This window comes from Halichoerus grypus, chromosome 6 (genome assembly GCF_964656455.1).
Source record: "Halichoerus grypus chromosome 6, mHalGry1.hap1.1, whole genome shotgun sequence".
NCBI lineage: Eukaryota > Metazoa > Chordata > Mammalia > Carnivora > Phocidae > Halichoerus > Halichoerus grypus.
Genome location: NC_135717.1, coordinates 178,481,010 through 178,497,256, shown reverse-complemented (window position 1 = coordinate 178,497,256; position 16,247 = coordinate 178,481,010). Strand labels below are relative to the sequence as shown.

The window sequence follows — 16,247 nt, the reverse complement described above, 5'->3', positions numbered from 1 at the left end:
GGGCAAGAGAGAGAAAGAATCCCAAGCAGAATTGGCACTGAGCCCAGAGCCCAACACAGGGCTCGATCCCACAACCCTGAGATCACAGCTTGAGCCAAAATCAAGAATCAGACGCTTAGCCAACTGAGCCACCAGGCACCCCTTGTTTTCCATTTTTAATTGTCGTAAAATAAACATAACAAAATTTCTTGTCTGAACCATTTTAAAATATTCACCTAAGTACCTCAGTAATGTTGTGCAACCATCACCACCATCAATCTTCATAGCTCTTTTCATCCTATAAAACTGAAACTCTGCCCGCATTAAACACCAACTCCACATATTCCCTCCAGCTCTTGGCCCCCACCATCTACTCTCTGTCTCCATGAATTTGACTCCTCCAGGTGCCTCATAGAAGTGGAATCATACAACATTTATCTTTTTGTGACTGGCTTATTTCATTTATAATGTCCTCAAGTTTTATCCATGTTGTAGCAGATATCAGAGTTTCCTTCCTTTTAAAGGATAAATAATATTTTGTTGTATGTATATAGTACATTTTGCTTATTCATTCATCTGTCAGTGGACATTTGGGTTGCTTCCACATTTTAGCTGTTGTGAGTAATGCTGCTGTAAGCATGGGTGTGCTAATATCTCTTTGAGATTCTGCTCTCAATTCTTCCGGGTGTGTACCCAGGAACGGGATTTCTGGGTTATATGGTAATGCTATTTTTAATTTTTTGAGGGACTCCCGTACTAGTTTCCACAGCAGCCGCACCTGCACCACTTACGTCCCCACCAATAGTGCACAAGGGTGCGGTGTCTCTACATCCTCACCAACGTTTGTTATTTTCTGTGCTTTTAAAAAATACTATCTATTTTAATGGATGTGAGGTAGTATTTCACTATAGTTTTGATTTTCACTTTCCTAATGATTAGTGGTATTGAGCATCTTTTCATGTGCTTATTGGACATCTGTATGTCGTCTTTGGAGAAGTGTCTGTTCACATCTTTTGCCCATTTTTGAATCAAGTTCATTTGTTATTGTTGAGTTTTGGGAGCTCCCTGTATATTCTGGATGTTAGCCCCCTATCAGATACGTAAATTCCAAACAGTTTCTCTCATTTTATTGGTTGCCGTTTTACTCTGTTGATTATATCTTTTGATGCACATATTTAAAAACTTTTCATGAAGTCCAATTTGTCCATTTGTTTCTCTTGTTGCCTGTGCTTTGGTCTCATATCCAAGAAATCATTGAGAAATTCAATGTCTTGAAGATTTTGCCCTATGTTTTCTTCAAGATTTTCACAGTTTTTGGTCTTACATTTAGGTCTTTGATCCATTTTGAGTTAATTTTTGCACATGGTTTTAGGTGAGAACCCAAATTCATTCTTTTGGTTATGGATATCCAGTTTGCCCACTACCATTTGTTAAAGAGACTGTCCCTTCCCCCATTGAATAGTATTGGCACCCTTGTCAGAAATCATTTGACTATATATGTGAGGGTTTATTTCTGGGATCTCTATTCTATTTCATTGCTCTTGTGTCTGTCTTCATGTCAGTAACACTGTTTTGATTACTGTAGCTTTGTAGTAAGTTTTGAAATCAAGAAGTGTGTGTCGTCTAACTTTGTTCTTCTTTTTCAAGATTGTTTTGGCTATTTGGGGTCCCTTGAGAGTCTATTTGAATTTAAGAATGGGTTTTTCTATTTCTGTGAAAAACATCATTGGGATTTTGAATAGGGATTGTATTGAATTTGTAGGTATTTTGAGTACTATTAAGATCTTAATCAATATTAAATCTTTTAATCCATAAACATGGATGTGTTTCCACTTATTTATGGCTTTTTTAATTTCTTTCAGCAATTTTTTTTGTAGTTTTTGTTGTACCCTTCACCTCCTTGGTTAATTCCTAAGTATTTTATTATTTTTGATGTGATTGCAAGTGGAATTTCTTTCATAATTTCCTTTTCAGATTGTTCCTTGCTAGTGTATAGATATGCAACTGATTTTTGTTTATTGACTTTGTATCTTGCTACTTTGTATTTCACTTATTAGATGTAACACGGTTTTTTGGTGGAATCTTTAGGATTTTCTGCATATACAATCATATCATCTGCAAACAGATAATTTTACTTCTCCTTTTCTAGTTTGCCATTTATTTCCTTTCCTTGTCTGATTGCTCTTGCTAGCATTTCCATTACTCTGTTGAACGTTGAAAGTACGCATTCTTGTCTTATTCTTTTTTTTTTTCCTTAAGTAGGCTCTACATCCTATGTGGAGCCCAGCACAGGACTTGAATTCACAGTCCTGAGATCAAGACCTGAGCTGAGATCAAGAATTGGATGCTCTACTGATTGAGCCACCCTGGCACCCCTTGTCTTATTCTTAATCTTAAAGGAAAAACTTCCAGTCTTTTACCATTGAGGATGGCATTTGCTGTAGGTTTTCATATATGGCCTTTATTATGTTGACGTAGTTTCCTTTTATTCCTAGTTTGTTGAGTGTTTCTATCAGGAAAGGGTGTTAAATTTTGTCAAATGTCTTTTCTGCATCAATTGAGATGGTCATGTGGGTTTTTTCCCCTTCATCTGGTAATGTGATATATTACATTAATTGGTTTACAGATGTCAAACCATCCCTGCATTCCTGGAATGAATCCCACCTGGTCATGGAGTGCAATCCCTTAACATGCTGCTGAGTCTGGTTTGCTAGCATTTGTTGAGGATTTTTGCATCAATGTTCATAAGGGACATTGGTGTGTAGGTTTCTTTTCTTGCAGTGTCTTTGTCTGGCTTTGGTATCAGGGTAATCCTGGCCTCATAGAATGAGTTAGGAAGTGTTTCCTCATCTTCCATTTTTTGGAAGTTTGAGAAGGACTCATATGGTTCTTCTCAAATTGTTTGATAGAATTCACCATGGAGCTGTCAGGTCCTGGACTTTTCTTTTTTGGGAGATTTTTGATTACTTTAATTACTGATTCAAACCCTTCAGTAGTTATAAATTCATTTATATTTTCTGTTTCTTCACAATTTAGTCTTGGTAGGTTTTGTGTTTCTTGGGAATTTGTCCATTTCATCTAGGTTATCCAATTCATTGGTGTACATCTGTTCATAGTTCTCTCTTATAATCTTTTTTATTTTTGTAAAATTAGTAATAATGTCACCAATATTATTTTTTATTTTGATAACTTGAGTATTCTCTCTTTTCTAAGTCCATTGAGCTAAAGGTTTGTCAATTTTGTTGATCTTTTCAAAGAACCAACTTTTAGTTTAATTAATTTTCTCTATTTTGAGTAATTCTGCTCTAATCTTTATTGATTACTTTGTTCTACTAGCTTTGGGTCTAGTTTATTCTCTTTCTAGTTTCTTAAGTTGCAAAGTTAGGTTGTTGATTTGAGATTTTTCTTGTTTTTTATTTTTTAATTTAATTTTATTTTTTTAAAGATTTTATTTATTTATTTGACAGACAGAGAGAGAACAAGTAGGCAGAGAGGCAGGCAGAGGGAGAGGGTAGAAGCAGGCTCCCCGCTGAGCAGGGAGCCTGATGCAGGGCTCGATCCCAGGACCCTGGGATCATGACCTGAGCCGAAGGCAGACGCTTAACGACTGAGCCACCCAGGTGCCCCATGAGATTTTTCTTGTTTTTTAATGTAAGCCTTTATAGCTATAAGTTTCCCCTTTAGCAAAACTAGCAATCCCATATGTTTTAGTATGTCGTGTTTTCATTTTCATTTGTCTCTAAGTATTTTCTAATTTCCCTTGTGATTTCTTCTTTGATCCATTGACTATTTAAGAATGTGTTAATTTTGTGAGGGTGCCTGGGTGTCTCAGTCTGTTGAGCATCAGAGTCTTGATTTCAGCTCAAGTCTTGATCTCAGGATCAAGAGTTCAAGCCCAGCTTTGGGCTCTACCTGGGGAGCCTACTAAAAAAAATTTTAAAAAAAGATTGTGTTAATGTCCACAAACTTGTTTCTCCACTTGATTAGATCTTTTAACATGTATGTCAATGATGTTTTGTAATTTTCAGTGTTCAAATCTTGCATTTCTTTTGTTAAATATATTCCTATGTGTTTTATTCTTTTTGATACTATTATAAATGGAATTGTTTTCTTAATTTTATTTTAGGATTTTTTGTTGGCAGAATATAAAAATAATTGATTTTTAAAAGATTTTATTTATTTATGTTAGAGAGAGAGCAGCAGGGAGGGGCAGAGAGAGAGAGAAACCCAAGCAGACTCCACACTGAGTGCAGAACCAACACGGGGCTTGATCTCACAACTCTGAAACCAAGAGTCAGATGTTCAACTGACTGTGCCACCCAGGCGCCCCTGTAATTCATTTTTTTATATTGATCTTGTAACTGTGACTTTGCTGAACCCATTTATTAGTTCTAGTACTTTGTACTGTGTGTGTGTGTGTTCCTTAGGATTTTCTACATATAGGACATGTCATCTATGAATAAAAACAATTTTATTTCTTCATGTCCAATTTAAGTTACAGGAACTCAAATTTGCTTTAACATTCAAAAGTTGATCAGTGGGATATTAGTCATCCTTAAAAAGGAAGTTCATCAATGGATGAACCTTGAGGACATTATAAATGAAAAATACAAATATTGTGTGATTTCACTTACATGAGGTACTTAGAGTGGTCAAAATCACAGAGACAAAAGGTAGATGATGGTTGCCAGGTCTGGGGGAGGGGGTGGGGAGTGAGTGTTTAATGGGGACAGAATTTCAGTTTGGGAAGATGAAAAAGTCCTGGGGGCAGACGGGGGTGATAGTTGCACAATATAAATATTCTTAATAGTACTGAACCGTACACTTAAAATGGTTAAGGTGGCAAATTTTATGTTATATGTACTTTGCCACAATAAAAAAATTGAAAGAATGTCAATTGGTAGATTTTACCCCATTTACAGAATAAAGAAGAAAACTATATGATCATTTCAATAGATGTAAAACATTGATGAAGTTCCATACTGTGCGTGTTACGTTTTTTTTTTTTTTAATGAACTAGAAAAAGAAACTTCCTTAATTGGAGAAGCTTATGTACAAAAATTCTAAAGCTAACATACTTCTTAATGGTATGTATTGAAATTGTTCTCCTTGAAATCAGAATGAGACAAAAATGCCTGCTATCATGACCGCTATTCAGTATGGACTGAATGGTCTGTTTAGTTTAATAGTACAGAAAAAAAGAAATAAAAGGCATAAGATCAGAAAGAAGCAAAACTATTTACTGAGAACCTGATTATGCACATAGAAAATTTAAAAACTCATACAGAAAGTTACGTGAGTTTAGTGAGGTCAGTAGGCCCCAGGTCAGTATGCAGAACTCCCTGTGTCCCTATACACTAACAAAAGTCATAGAATGGCATTCTAAAAATGCAATCTATAATAATATCAAATAACAACAAATATCCAGAGAAAAATAACAGTATAAACTGAAGACCCTAAACAGAACATTATAAAATAAAATAGAAATAGTGACCTAATAAGTATATGTGCGTATAATAAAACCATGTTCATAAATTAGAAAACTCAGTGGTATATTTTTTTTTCTTCCCAAACTAATCTATAGATTCAATGTAATCCCAATCAAAATCTATGCAGGAATTTTTCTTGGGGGCTTGAGTGGGAGGAATTGACAAACTGATTCTGAAATTTATTTGGAAATACAAATGATTTCAGAAAAGCCAAGACAACCTTGATCAAGAAAAACAAAATTAGAGAATTTCTACCCATATTTCAAGACTTACTACAAATGTACCTAATCCAGACAGGGTGGCATTGGGTTACTGGGCATTACCAGACCAGTGCCATGGAACAGCATCTAGATGCAGATCCTCATGCACATGGTCACTTAGGACCAACCCTTACGAAGGGTTAGTCCTTGCACTAAATGGTGCTTGAGCAGTGAGCATCCTTGTGAACAAAAAAGGTCTATCTTAAATCCTGTCTCCTAAATACATAAAGATTAATTTGAGGTGTATCATGTGATATGTGAAAGTTACAGAAAAGGCAAACATTGGAGTATATCTTCGTGACCACAAGGAAGGCAAAGATTTTTTAAATAGTTCACTAAGCACTGACCATAATAGAGCAAGTCGATAAATTGTACTTTATTGACATGAAAAACTCTGTTTATGAAGAAACACTGCACAGAGAATGCAAAGACAAGCCACAGAGTGGAGGGACACACTTACAACGCGTATCCCACAGAGGTCTCACGGCATCTCACGGGCTCTCTGGATCTCGCTTTGTAGGGGTGAGGCGTTCATCTCCGATTCGAGAAATCACTTTTCGCAGTGCCAGGCTCTGCTGAATAAAATCACGTCTGTGAACCCTCAGACGGAGATCGACGGGCTTCGGAACATCTGGATCATAAAGCCGGCGGCCAAGTCCCGCGGCCGAGGTGAGTTGGAGGCTGGGCGCTGAGAGACAGCCACCTGCGGCCCCCAGAGCGCAGCGCGCGCGCCCGGCCACAGGTGCACGACTCGGGGCTCTCCGCGGGGCAGGTGGCTCCGAGACATTGGTCTTCATGGCCCGCTTCCGAGGTTTGCTAATGAACTGGGATGTTCCCAAGTTAAACTGGGCTGTACTCTTCTTTTTATATTACCTCACCCAGTCTTGGCAACCCTAGCTGCTAAGATGGATCGAGGACTTCCATCTCAGGCAACAGCGGAATTCCCGCTCCTTACTCACCTGTAAGCACTGGCTCTCTGGAGGCCCCTCCTTAAGGCCTGCACCTTTTGTCTGTGGTTTTTGTCTGGTGGGCTCAGCCTTGTACCTCATCTTGTGTTGTAGCTAGGACTGCGGCCTCTTTATTCTTAATGGTGAAAACTGTGTGTTCTTTTTTTTTTTTTTTTTTTTTAAGATTTTATTTATTTTTCAACAGAGAGAGAGAGAGATAGTGAGAGAGGGAACACAAGCAGGGGGAGTGGGAGAGGGAGAAGCAGGCTTCCCGCGGAGCAGGGAGCCCGATGCGGGGCTCGATCCCAGGATCCTGGGATCATGACCTGAGCCGAAGGCAGACGCTTAACGACTGAGCCACCCAGGCGCCCCTGTGTGTTCTTTTTAAAACAGGGATTTCAAGGTTTTTAAAATCTTATTTGTGTTTCCAAAGAACCAACCTTAGGTTGCATTTTTCCAATTTCCTGTGAAGGATATTATCCCCCTTGGCTCTGACTTTAAGGCTAAGCTTATTTATTTCCAGTCTTTCTTGTACAACAACAAAAGCCTTAAGTCTATGAGATCTCCTCCCGAGACGGCCCTCACTGCAACATCCGTCTTTGTGTTACATGATGTTCTCACTTTCCTGAGTATCTAAATAGACCTTAATTTTTTTTTTTTTTTGGATATTTTATTTTCCCCTTGAGTTATTTGAAGAGCCTTGTTGGTGTTTTAAATTCGTAAGTGGTTCATTTTTACGTGATTTTAAAAAAATGTTTATTAATTTGAGATGTTACTGCCTCTGGCCTTCCCCAGCTGTCCTCTGAGAGCCCGCCCTCCGGGGTCGGGCCAGGGCTCCTCCATGGGCTCCATCCTGAGCCTGCTGCTCTTGATGGTAGCATCCGTCTGCAGGCAGCTCCCTCGTCCTGTCCATCAGGCCCGACCTTCCTCCCACTGCAGACACCTGCGTCCCCAGGGATGCCCCACAGACACCTCAGACCCAGCTGTTCAAATCCAAATGCAGGGCTTTCTGGCTGGGCACTGCGTGGGCCCCTTGCTGCTCTGAGTCCAGGATAACTTCAGAGGTTTGTTGCTTTGCCCTAGTCTTTCATTTCCGGATGGCAAGGTCTCAGCTTACAGTTGAAGAGACTACACCTACATTTTTGTGGGGAAAGCTCACCTCATGTGTTGCTACACCTTGTGCCTCGGGGCCTCTGCACATGGTGCTCCCCTCCAGCGGTGTGTCAGTCCGGATAGGCCAGATTGTGCTGGGTAACAAGCAGTCCCCAAACCTCAGTGTCTGTCAGTGAGACCAGTTCATCTCTACTCATGCTCGTCCATTATGGGTTGGCATGAGAAGGTAGCTGGGGGGAGTTCTGCTCACCGAAGTCCTCCCACCATCTTGTGACATCAGTCCCTCCAGGCTTCAGGATTGTCATGTCAGAGAAAGAGAGGGCTGGAGGGTCTGGTGGTGACCCAACAGACGAGAGGGATGCATGTCCCCTCTACTCAGAGGTCACTGGTCACCGTTAGTCACATGGCCTAACTTTGGGGGGTTGAGGATGAGAAGTTGCAAACCCTCTTGCAAAGTGGAGGAGGACCAGAATGGGTGTGCAGTCCTACCATTTGTCCAGGCACCCTTGGGAGTGAGGCCTCACCAGACCCCAGGCCCCTGGACACCTGCCACCCCTGTCTGCTGGTTCCCTGAGGCCCACAGAGCTTCCCTGCCCCCTGTCCACCGCACACCCAGGGCTCGTGCTCAGCCACCCCTCGCTGGCTGCCTTTAAACATACGTCTGTCCCCATCCCTGCCCCTCTCCATTCTGTGTCCTCTCTTGAGTCCTGGGGCTTGCCCCCTGGTGGGAGAGCCTGGGGGCCTGGCACCAGTTGTGGCCTCCATCCTGAGGGCAGAGCCTTCCCTGCTGGGCCACCCAGCTGTGCTGCCTCCCAGGCCCGGGTCAGAGCCGTGCTGGGTCTCAGAGCTGAGCTCGACCCTGCGTGCCGTGCCCCGGGGCTCAGTGGTGACTACTTGCAGACATCGTGTGCATGAACCGAGTGGAGGAGATCCTGGAGCTGGTCGCTGCAGACGACCTCTCTGCCAAGGACAACAAGTGGGTGGTGCAGAAGTACATCGAGACCCCACTGCTCATCTATGACACCAAATTCGACATCAGGCAGTGGTTCCTGGTCACGGACTGGAGCCCCCTGACCATCTGGTTCTACAAGGAGAGCTACCTGAGGTTTTCCACACAGCGCTTCTCCCTGGAGAATCTGGACAGGTCGGTTGGAGCGCCGGCTTGGGGCCGCGGGGTGTGAGGGGGCACAGGGTGTGCCCACGACACCTGTGGGAAAGGGGTGGGGTGCCAGGCCATGTCTGCTGTCCCCCATCACCACCAGGGGCACAAATGAGGAGGGAGGCTCAGGTAGGTTAAATGAGCTCCATCCCCAAGGGGCAGGCCCAGGCCTGCTGTTCTTCAAAGCCCATGCTCTGCGCCCCATAATGTGTGAATCTTCTCCAGAAGATCCTCAGAGCTTCATGTGCCACGTGCCCACAAGGTGCAGGCACAGCCCGGGGATGACACATCTCCGCGACAGGTCCAGAGCCCCCCCGTGTGCATGCTGTCCCGTCCGCTGGAAGGGCTGAGCGGCGGCCCTGCGCACACGCTAACCCACGGCTGGCCAAGCTTGGGGCGCATACTTGGCCTGCTGCGCTGTCCTGCTCTCTCGGGGTCCAGCCAGCACACAGGCCCGGACGCCTTTGGAGGCTCCCGGGGGACATCTGCCTTGCCAGCCCCTCAAACCCCCTCCCTAGTCCCTGCAGGGCCTTCTCTTTATGAGCCCCAGAAGTCCTGGGGTGGGGGTCCTGCAGACGGCTGGGGAGGTAGGGGTGTTCAGCCCCTGACGAGGCAGCCTGTGGGGTGTGAGAATGGCCTGAGGGGTCCTCTGAGGATCCCAGCTGTGCCGGGCAAGACAAGAAGACAGGAGCACCTGAGCCAGAAAAGGCCAGGACTGTGGGGCCACCCCCCAGATCCCAGGGCCCCTGGGGGGCAGGGTGCCACATGCAGAGGCTCAGATGTCCCGGAAGGGGGTGCCGGGGTGGGGGACCCACACCTCGCCAGGGTCTCCGAGTGGGCAGGACGTGTGTGTGGCAGGGATGGTGAGGCCCCTCCGCAAAGCCTCAGGAGTGAGGCAGAGAATTCCCCTTGCCTCTGTCCAAACCAGGGGCTTCTCTGTTCTGCCTTGTGACCCCCTCGCTGGGTGGGGCTGGGTGCCTAGGCATCTTGACCAGGAGCTTTACAGGGGAGTCACACAGAATTGAAAGGGCACGCGGGCATGGGGCCTACTAAAGAAAGGGAGGGGTGCCTGGGGGGCTCAGTTGGTTAAGCATCCGACTCTCCATCTCGGCTCAGAATTGAGAGGGCTGGGAGCTGTTCGGCTGACACCTCGGGCATGTTAACTGTGTCCCCAGGCTAGGGGTCGTGGCCACACCAAGAGTCGCACCTGGCAAGTGACGCTTGGAGTCACACTTGTCAGGAGCAGGCTGCTGGGGAGAAGTTGTTCTGGCCGGCAGCTCCTGGAGTGAGTTCGTCTCTGCCAGGCCAGGGGGTCCTGGAAGAGGGGTCCTGCAGTTCACTGTGCACAAGGAGCCCCTTCCAGCCCCCCCCACCCCAGGCCACCGGACCCACCAAGCCATGACGGGATGCCTGGCAGATCTCTTGCCCTCTCTGAGCCCCATTTCTCCATCTGGGACCATAACTCTCACCCCAGATGAACAGGAGATTCCCCGAAATCATTTCTGATTGGGCATGGCCCAGCCTCGGATATACTGGCCACAATGGGTCCACTGTGGGTCCACTACCCTAATTCCGTGGATCTCAGGTCGCAAGGCCCTCTGTCCTCTGGAAGTACGACCTCTCCAGGGTCACAGGGACGGGTCTTACTACCCAGAGCCACATGGCGCATCTAGTCCAGTTACCTGTTTCAAAACCTGTTTGGAACAAGGCAAGAGTGTAAATTAATTAATTAGTTTCACAGAGACTCTTTCTCACTCTGTCTCACCAGACCAGCTCTTCAAGAGCCACATCCCTATTGCCAGGTGCAGATGGGGAAACTGAGGCTCTGGGAGGTGTTACTTCCGGAGGACTCGGAGCTGTCAGAGCCCCCACGGCAGCCGCCCGCCCTACGGCGGGGTGGGCGGGGGCGGGGTCGAGAGAGAAGAGTGTCGGGGGCGGGGTTAGCGGTGGCTTGGGGGTTCCGTGGGGGCAGAGGGTCGGCGGGTGTGGGGTCTCGGGGGAGGTGTCTGCACGGACATCGGGATAGGTGGGAGCCATAAGGGTTCTGGAGACTGGGTCACGGGGTCCAGGGTCGCGGTCCGGGAGTGGGGTCGCGGGCCCCAGCGTGGAGACGGGGTCGCGGGGGGTGGAGGTCGGGGGTCCTGAGGCGGGGGGGGAAGGTGGGGTGACGGTCCGGGGGCGGGGTCGCGGGGACCGGGGAGAGGAGGTCCGGGGTCCTGGGGCGGGGGAGGTGGGAGGCGGTCTGGGGGCGGGGTCGCGGGGACCGGGGAGAGGAGGTCCGGGGTCCTGGGGCGGGGGGGCGGGGAGGTGAGAGGCGGTCTGGGGGCGGGGTCGCGGGGGGCGGAGGTCCGGGGTCCTGGGGCGGGGAGGTGAGAGGCGGTCTGGGGGCGGGGTCGCGGGGGGCGGAGGTCCGGGGTCCTGGGGCGGGGGAGGTGGGAGGCGGTCCGAGGGCAGGGTCGCGGGTCCAGAGTCCCAGGAACCCCAGGCTGATCGCGGCTTGCCTCGCGCAGCGCCATCCACTTATGCAACAACTCCATCCAGAAGCACCTGAAGAACGACAAGGGCCGCAGCCCCCTGCTGCCCTACCACAACATGTGGACCAGCACCAGGTTCCGGGAGTACCTGCAGAAGAGGGGCCGCGGGGCCATGTGGGCCAGCGTCATCTACCCCGCCATGAAGCGGGCCATCGCCGACACCATGAGGGTGGCCCAGGACCACGTGGAACCGCGCAAGAACAGCTTCGAGCTGTACGGGGCCGACTTCATCCTGGGGCGCGACTTCCAGCCCTGGCTGATCGAGATCAACTCCAGCCCCACCATGCACGCGTCCACGCCCGTCACGGCCCAGCTGTGCGCCCAGGTGCAGGAGGACACCATCAAGGTGGTCGTGGACCGCAAGATCGACCGCAACTGCGACATCGGCAACTTCGAGCTGCTGTGGAGACAGGTGAGGGGCGCGGCGCTGGGGGTGGGGGGACGCGGCACTTGCTGCCCACCGTCCCTGGTGTAGCCACTTCAGGCAAAGGGAGCAGACAGTAACTCGGGTAGCCCCGGGGACTCCCTGGCCCCGGCTGGCCTTCACCACTCTGCTTTATTCCCTCTCCTCCCTAGCCATCCCCAGCTCTGTGGTCACTAGGCGAGGAGGCCCCCTGCCTGGAATGGTAGGAGGCCCATGGCCTCCAGGCTCAGAATCTAGGCTGTTCCTTTCCAGACCTGCAGTGTCCACCCTCCTCCCACCTGGGGAAAACTGTGTCCTCCTTCAGGGGTCCCGCCTGGTGCCTGCTCCCTCCTGGGAGCCTTCCTGCAGGCCAGGCGGCAGGGCTGGGTGGTCACATTGCCAGGGACTCTGGTTCCATGGGGGGATCCTGTGCCCGGGCCTCTCTGGAGGAGGGACCTGGTGGGCAGCCCAGCAGCCACAGGGAAGTGTGGCCCGGGCTTCCCTTGAGGCCTGACCGCCAGCAGGCCGGCCAGCAGACACAGGAAGGGGAGCACCAGTCCCTGGGCACTAACGCCGCCCTCCTCTGCCTAGCCTTCTGTGGAGCTGCCACCCTTCCACGGGTCCGACCTCTGCGTGGAAGGCGTTAGCGTGAGGAGAGCCAAGAAGCAGATGCCGCCCGTTTCCAACGTGAATCTTTCATCTTCCCTCTTGGACACTCAGCCCCTAAAAGTGAGGTGCCCCTCGGCCATGCCAAACCAGCCTCTAGGACCTCCACACTCGGCTCTCCAGCAGGACTCGAAACTGAAAGATGCCAAGGTACTTCCTTGCACCTTGCCTGTGCCCCTCAGGACGGCGGCTGAGAGAGGCTGTAAAGTGCAGTCCGCCAACGCCGAGTCTGGCGGGAAGATAGAGTTCCCCACTTGTAATTTTCAACACATAGACAGTAAGGCCCCGAAAACTGGTCTGACCAAAGCCGAATCCAACAAACACTCGGATCCAAACATACTGAATGAGCACCCACTGCCGTCCGTGCTTCCGAGCGTGAAGACAGTGGAGGGCGCTCTGGTTCAGCCACCCAAACCACCAGGTAACAGTGTGGCTGCTTGCGCCCGTCCGAGCCCTGGGTCTGCTGGGGGCTGCCCGTGGCCCGGGCAGGGAGCGTGTCCCGAGGTGGGCACTGGCCTGAGCTCAGAGCGGGTTTGGGGCGCCCTGGCCGCATCCTGGGACTGGCCAGGTTGTTGGGACAGTGGGGCTCCTGCAGCAGGGACCCCTCGCAGGACGGGTGGGTCTCACTCCTTGTGTGGCATAGTGCACATGGGGGCTTGGACGTGCCGGGTGCCGTGGACAGGTGCCAGCGATCCCTGGGCTCTTGCCTTCAGTTTTCTGAATTTCCTGGTGGAGCTGACCGTGCGTGGCCTGGGAGCCTGACCTGGGCCTGGGCTCAGAGCACAGGTAGACAGGTGTGGGGCAGCCCCGAGGCTCTGGGGGTGGCCCTGCCCTGCCTGTACCTCAGTGCGCCTCCGGTGGTGTCTGGCACCCAGCAGTGGCCCCGAGAGTATGTGTGATGAAAAGGCACGAGCCAGGCCATTCCCACACCCCCAGCTGGGTCTGCCCCAGGGACATTTGCCTCCTCAAACACACCCTATCTCAGTACCTGCCGTCCCCTCCACCTGCCGAGGGCTCGGTCTCTTTCTCTCTCCCCCACCCTTCCTCCCTCCTTCCCTCCCTTTCTCCCCGCCTCCCTCCCTGGCACCAAATCCTCTTTGCCGCCCCCCCCCCCCCCCCCCCCGGTCTGCTGCTTGTCTATCTCTCCTAGAGCGTGGGTCCCTAATGGCAGAGCGCTTTCTGCTGTTCTCACGCTCGCCGCAGCACCCGGGACTGTGCCTGGCACATAGCCAGGCTCAGGAAATGTTTGTTGGATGAAGAGGCGTGGACTGCCTCCAGAGTTGTGGGCTCTGGGCTTGGGCTGCAGGATCACGTGCTTTCAGAGCTGGCAGTGCCCTCGGAGGACGTCCCCAGCCCGTCCTCTCTCCTCGCCTCGTGTCCAGTCAGCCTCGGAGGCTGGTCAGCCGTACCGCTCAGCAGCTTGCTCTGTGAGGACGATTTCCAAATTTTTTGCTGTTATGAAAACACAGTGTACTTTTCCTACCACACTGTGCGGCTTCCGACAGGCATCTTTCTAGGAGTGAAGTGTTAATGGGGTGCATCAGCCACCATCACTAAGCAGCACCGACCGGGTGGCTTAAAGACAGAAATGTGTTCTTTCAAAGTTCTGGAGCCCGAAGTCTGGAATCAAGGTGTTGGCAGGGCCATGCTCCCCAAGGCTGTGGGGGAGCAATCCTTCCTTGTCTCTTCCAGCTTCTGGTGGCCGATGGCCATCCCCGGTGTCCCTTGGCTTGTAGATGTGTCACCCCAGGCTCTGCCCTGTCTTCACATGGTGTTCTTGTCTGGGTCTCTGTGGCCAAATTTCACTCCTAGAAGGACACCATTGTTAGATTGGCACCCACCCTCCTCCCTCCGGTATGACAGCTTAACTCGATGACATCTGCAATGACTATTTCTAAATAATGTCCCATTCACAGATTCCAAGTGGACATGACCTTGTGGGGTGGGGCTCTTGAACCTGGTACACTGAGCCGTAGAAGCCCGGCTAACGGGGCTGCCCTCGGACTGCATCCACACCGAGGCTGGGGGCTCCCACTGCTGCCAACACCGGGCATCGAGAGACATCTTAACGTTTGCCTTTGGAGACCATGCCACGGTGCTCACTTGCCTTTTTCCACTTTCCAATAAAATGGCCTGTTTTCAGACATGTGTTGGCCATTTACTTTTCCTCTCCTAAAAAGTACCCACTCAAGCTTTTTGTCCAATTGTCCTTAGACTCACGGGTCTGTTTCTCTTGGATTGGTAGGAGCGACGTCTGTTCTGGATTCTCCTTTTTCAGTTGACTCTTTTGCAAATACTGTCCTCCACTTTGTGATGTGTCTTTTTGGTCCTTTATGGTATCTTTTGATGTCAAGCCCCCTTAATTTTAATAAACTTAAACTAGTCAACCTTTTCCTCTACGATTGGAGATTTTTGTGGCTTCTATCCTTACCCTGAGGTCATGAAAATAATCTCCAGTGGCTTCTTCTATAAGCACTGCCGTTGCTCCTACATTTCAGTCTTTAATGCTCCTGGAATTAATTTGCATGTGGTGTGACAGAGGTCCTATCACAGTGTTACAGGGGTACCCAACTGTGGGAAGCCCCTCCCCCACCCACGGCATATACGGTGTCTCTGGACTTTCTGGTCCACTTCGTTGGTCTGTTCATCTGCCCTGGGCCAATGCCACGATGTCTTCATCACTGTAGCTTTGTAGGACATCTTTATGCTGATCAGGCAAGTCCCACAATCTTGTTTTTCTTCCTTGGAAATGACTCGGCTGCTCTTGACCCCTTATGCTTCCATACAAGTTGTAGACCCAGGTTGTCAAGACCCATCAAACAAATTAAAATTAAAAAATTGTTATTGAGATTAAATTCACATATCAGTTTGGGGAGAACTGACTTCTTTACATTATTGAGTCTTATAATCTATGAATATGGTATAGCTCTCCATTTACTTATCCTTTAATATCTTTCAGTAAACTCCTAGACTTTTCTTTGTAATGGTCTTACACTTTTTTTAAAGTTAGATTTAGTCTTATATGTGTTTTATTTTTTATTCTATGGTAAGTAGTATCAAAATTTGTGTTTCTTCTACAAATTGTGGCTGGTTGATAGAAATGGAATTGATTTTTGTGGATCGATTTCTTTTTAATCCAGCCATCTGGCTAACGTTTCTATCAATTCTATTAATACATTTGAAGATTATTTTGGATTTTTCACATACACAATTATATCATCTGAAGAGTTTTCTTTTTCCTTGCTATCATTGTACGTTTTGTATCTTTTTCTTACTTTATTGCGCTGTATAGAGCCTTACTTAATTCATTCATTTTTCTCATTTCAGTGGATCTTAGGTGCACATACTCTGGTTACTCATAATCCTTGGTTCATGTAGCATAGTTTCATTGTTTGTCCTTACAAGGCCCGCTATTATTTAGATAGTTTTAAAAGCATAATTAGGGGGCACCTGGGTGGCTCAATTGGTTGAGCGTCTGCCAGGGTCCTGGATCAAGCCCCACATCCTGCACCCTGTTCAGTGGGGAGTCTGCTTCTCCCTCTGCCCCTCCCCTTGCACATGCCTTCTCTCTCTCTCTCTCTCAAATAAAGTCTTTAAAAAAAACATAATTAGAACCAAAAGTGATCTACATCCACCCATCTCTAGCACCACTATCTCCCTGCATCTCCCCCTGAAGTAACCATTATCCTTAAAACCA

At 48.8% G+C, this 16,247-nt stretch overlaps 1 protein-coding gene across 1 annotated transcript in view; it reads left to right on the top strand.

Moving 5' to 3' along the window:
- The window catches only part of TTLL8 (tubulin tyrosine ligase like 8), a 39,175-nt gene extending 25,544 nt beyond the window's left edge, over positions 1-13,631 (top strand). Inside the window, exons 9-12 of the mRNA XM_078074133.1 lie at positions 6,249-6,397; positions 8,689-8,932; positions 11,458-11,893; positions 12,476-13,631. Of these exons, the coding sequence (XP_077930259.1) occupies positions 6,249-6,397; positions 8,689-8,932; positions 11,458-11,893; positions 12,476-13,312 (1,666 nt within the window). The 3' untranslated portion in view covers positions 13,313-13,631. The remainder of the gene's footprint in view (positions 1-6,248; positions 6,398-8,688; positions 8,933-11,457; positions 11,894-12,475) is intronic.
- Positions 13,632-16,247: the final 2,616 nt, after the last annotated feature.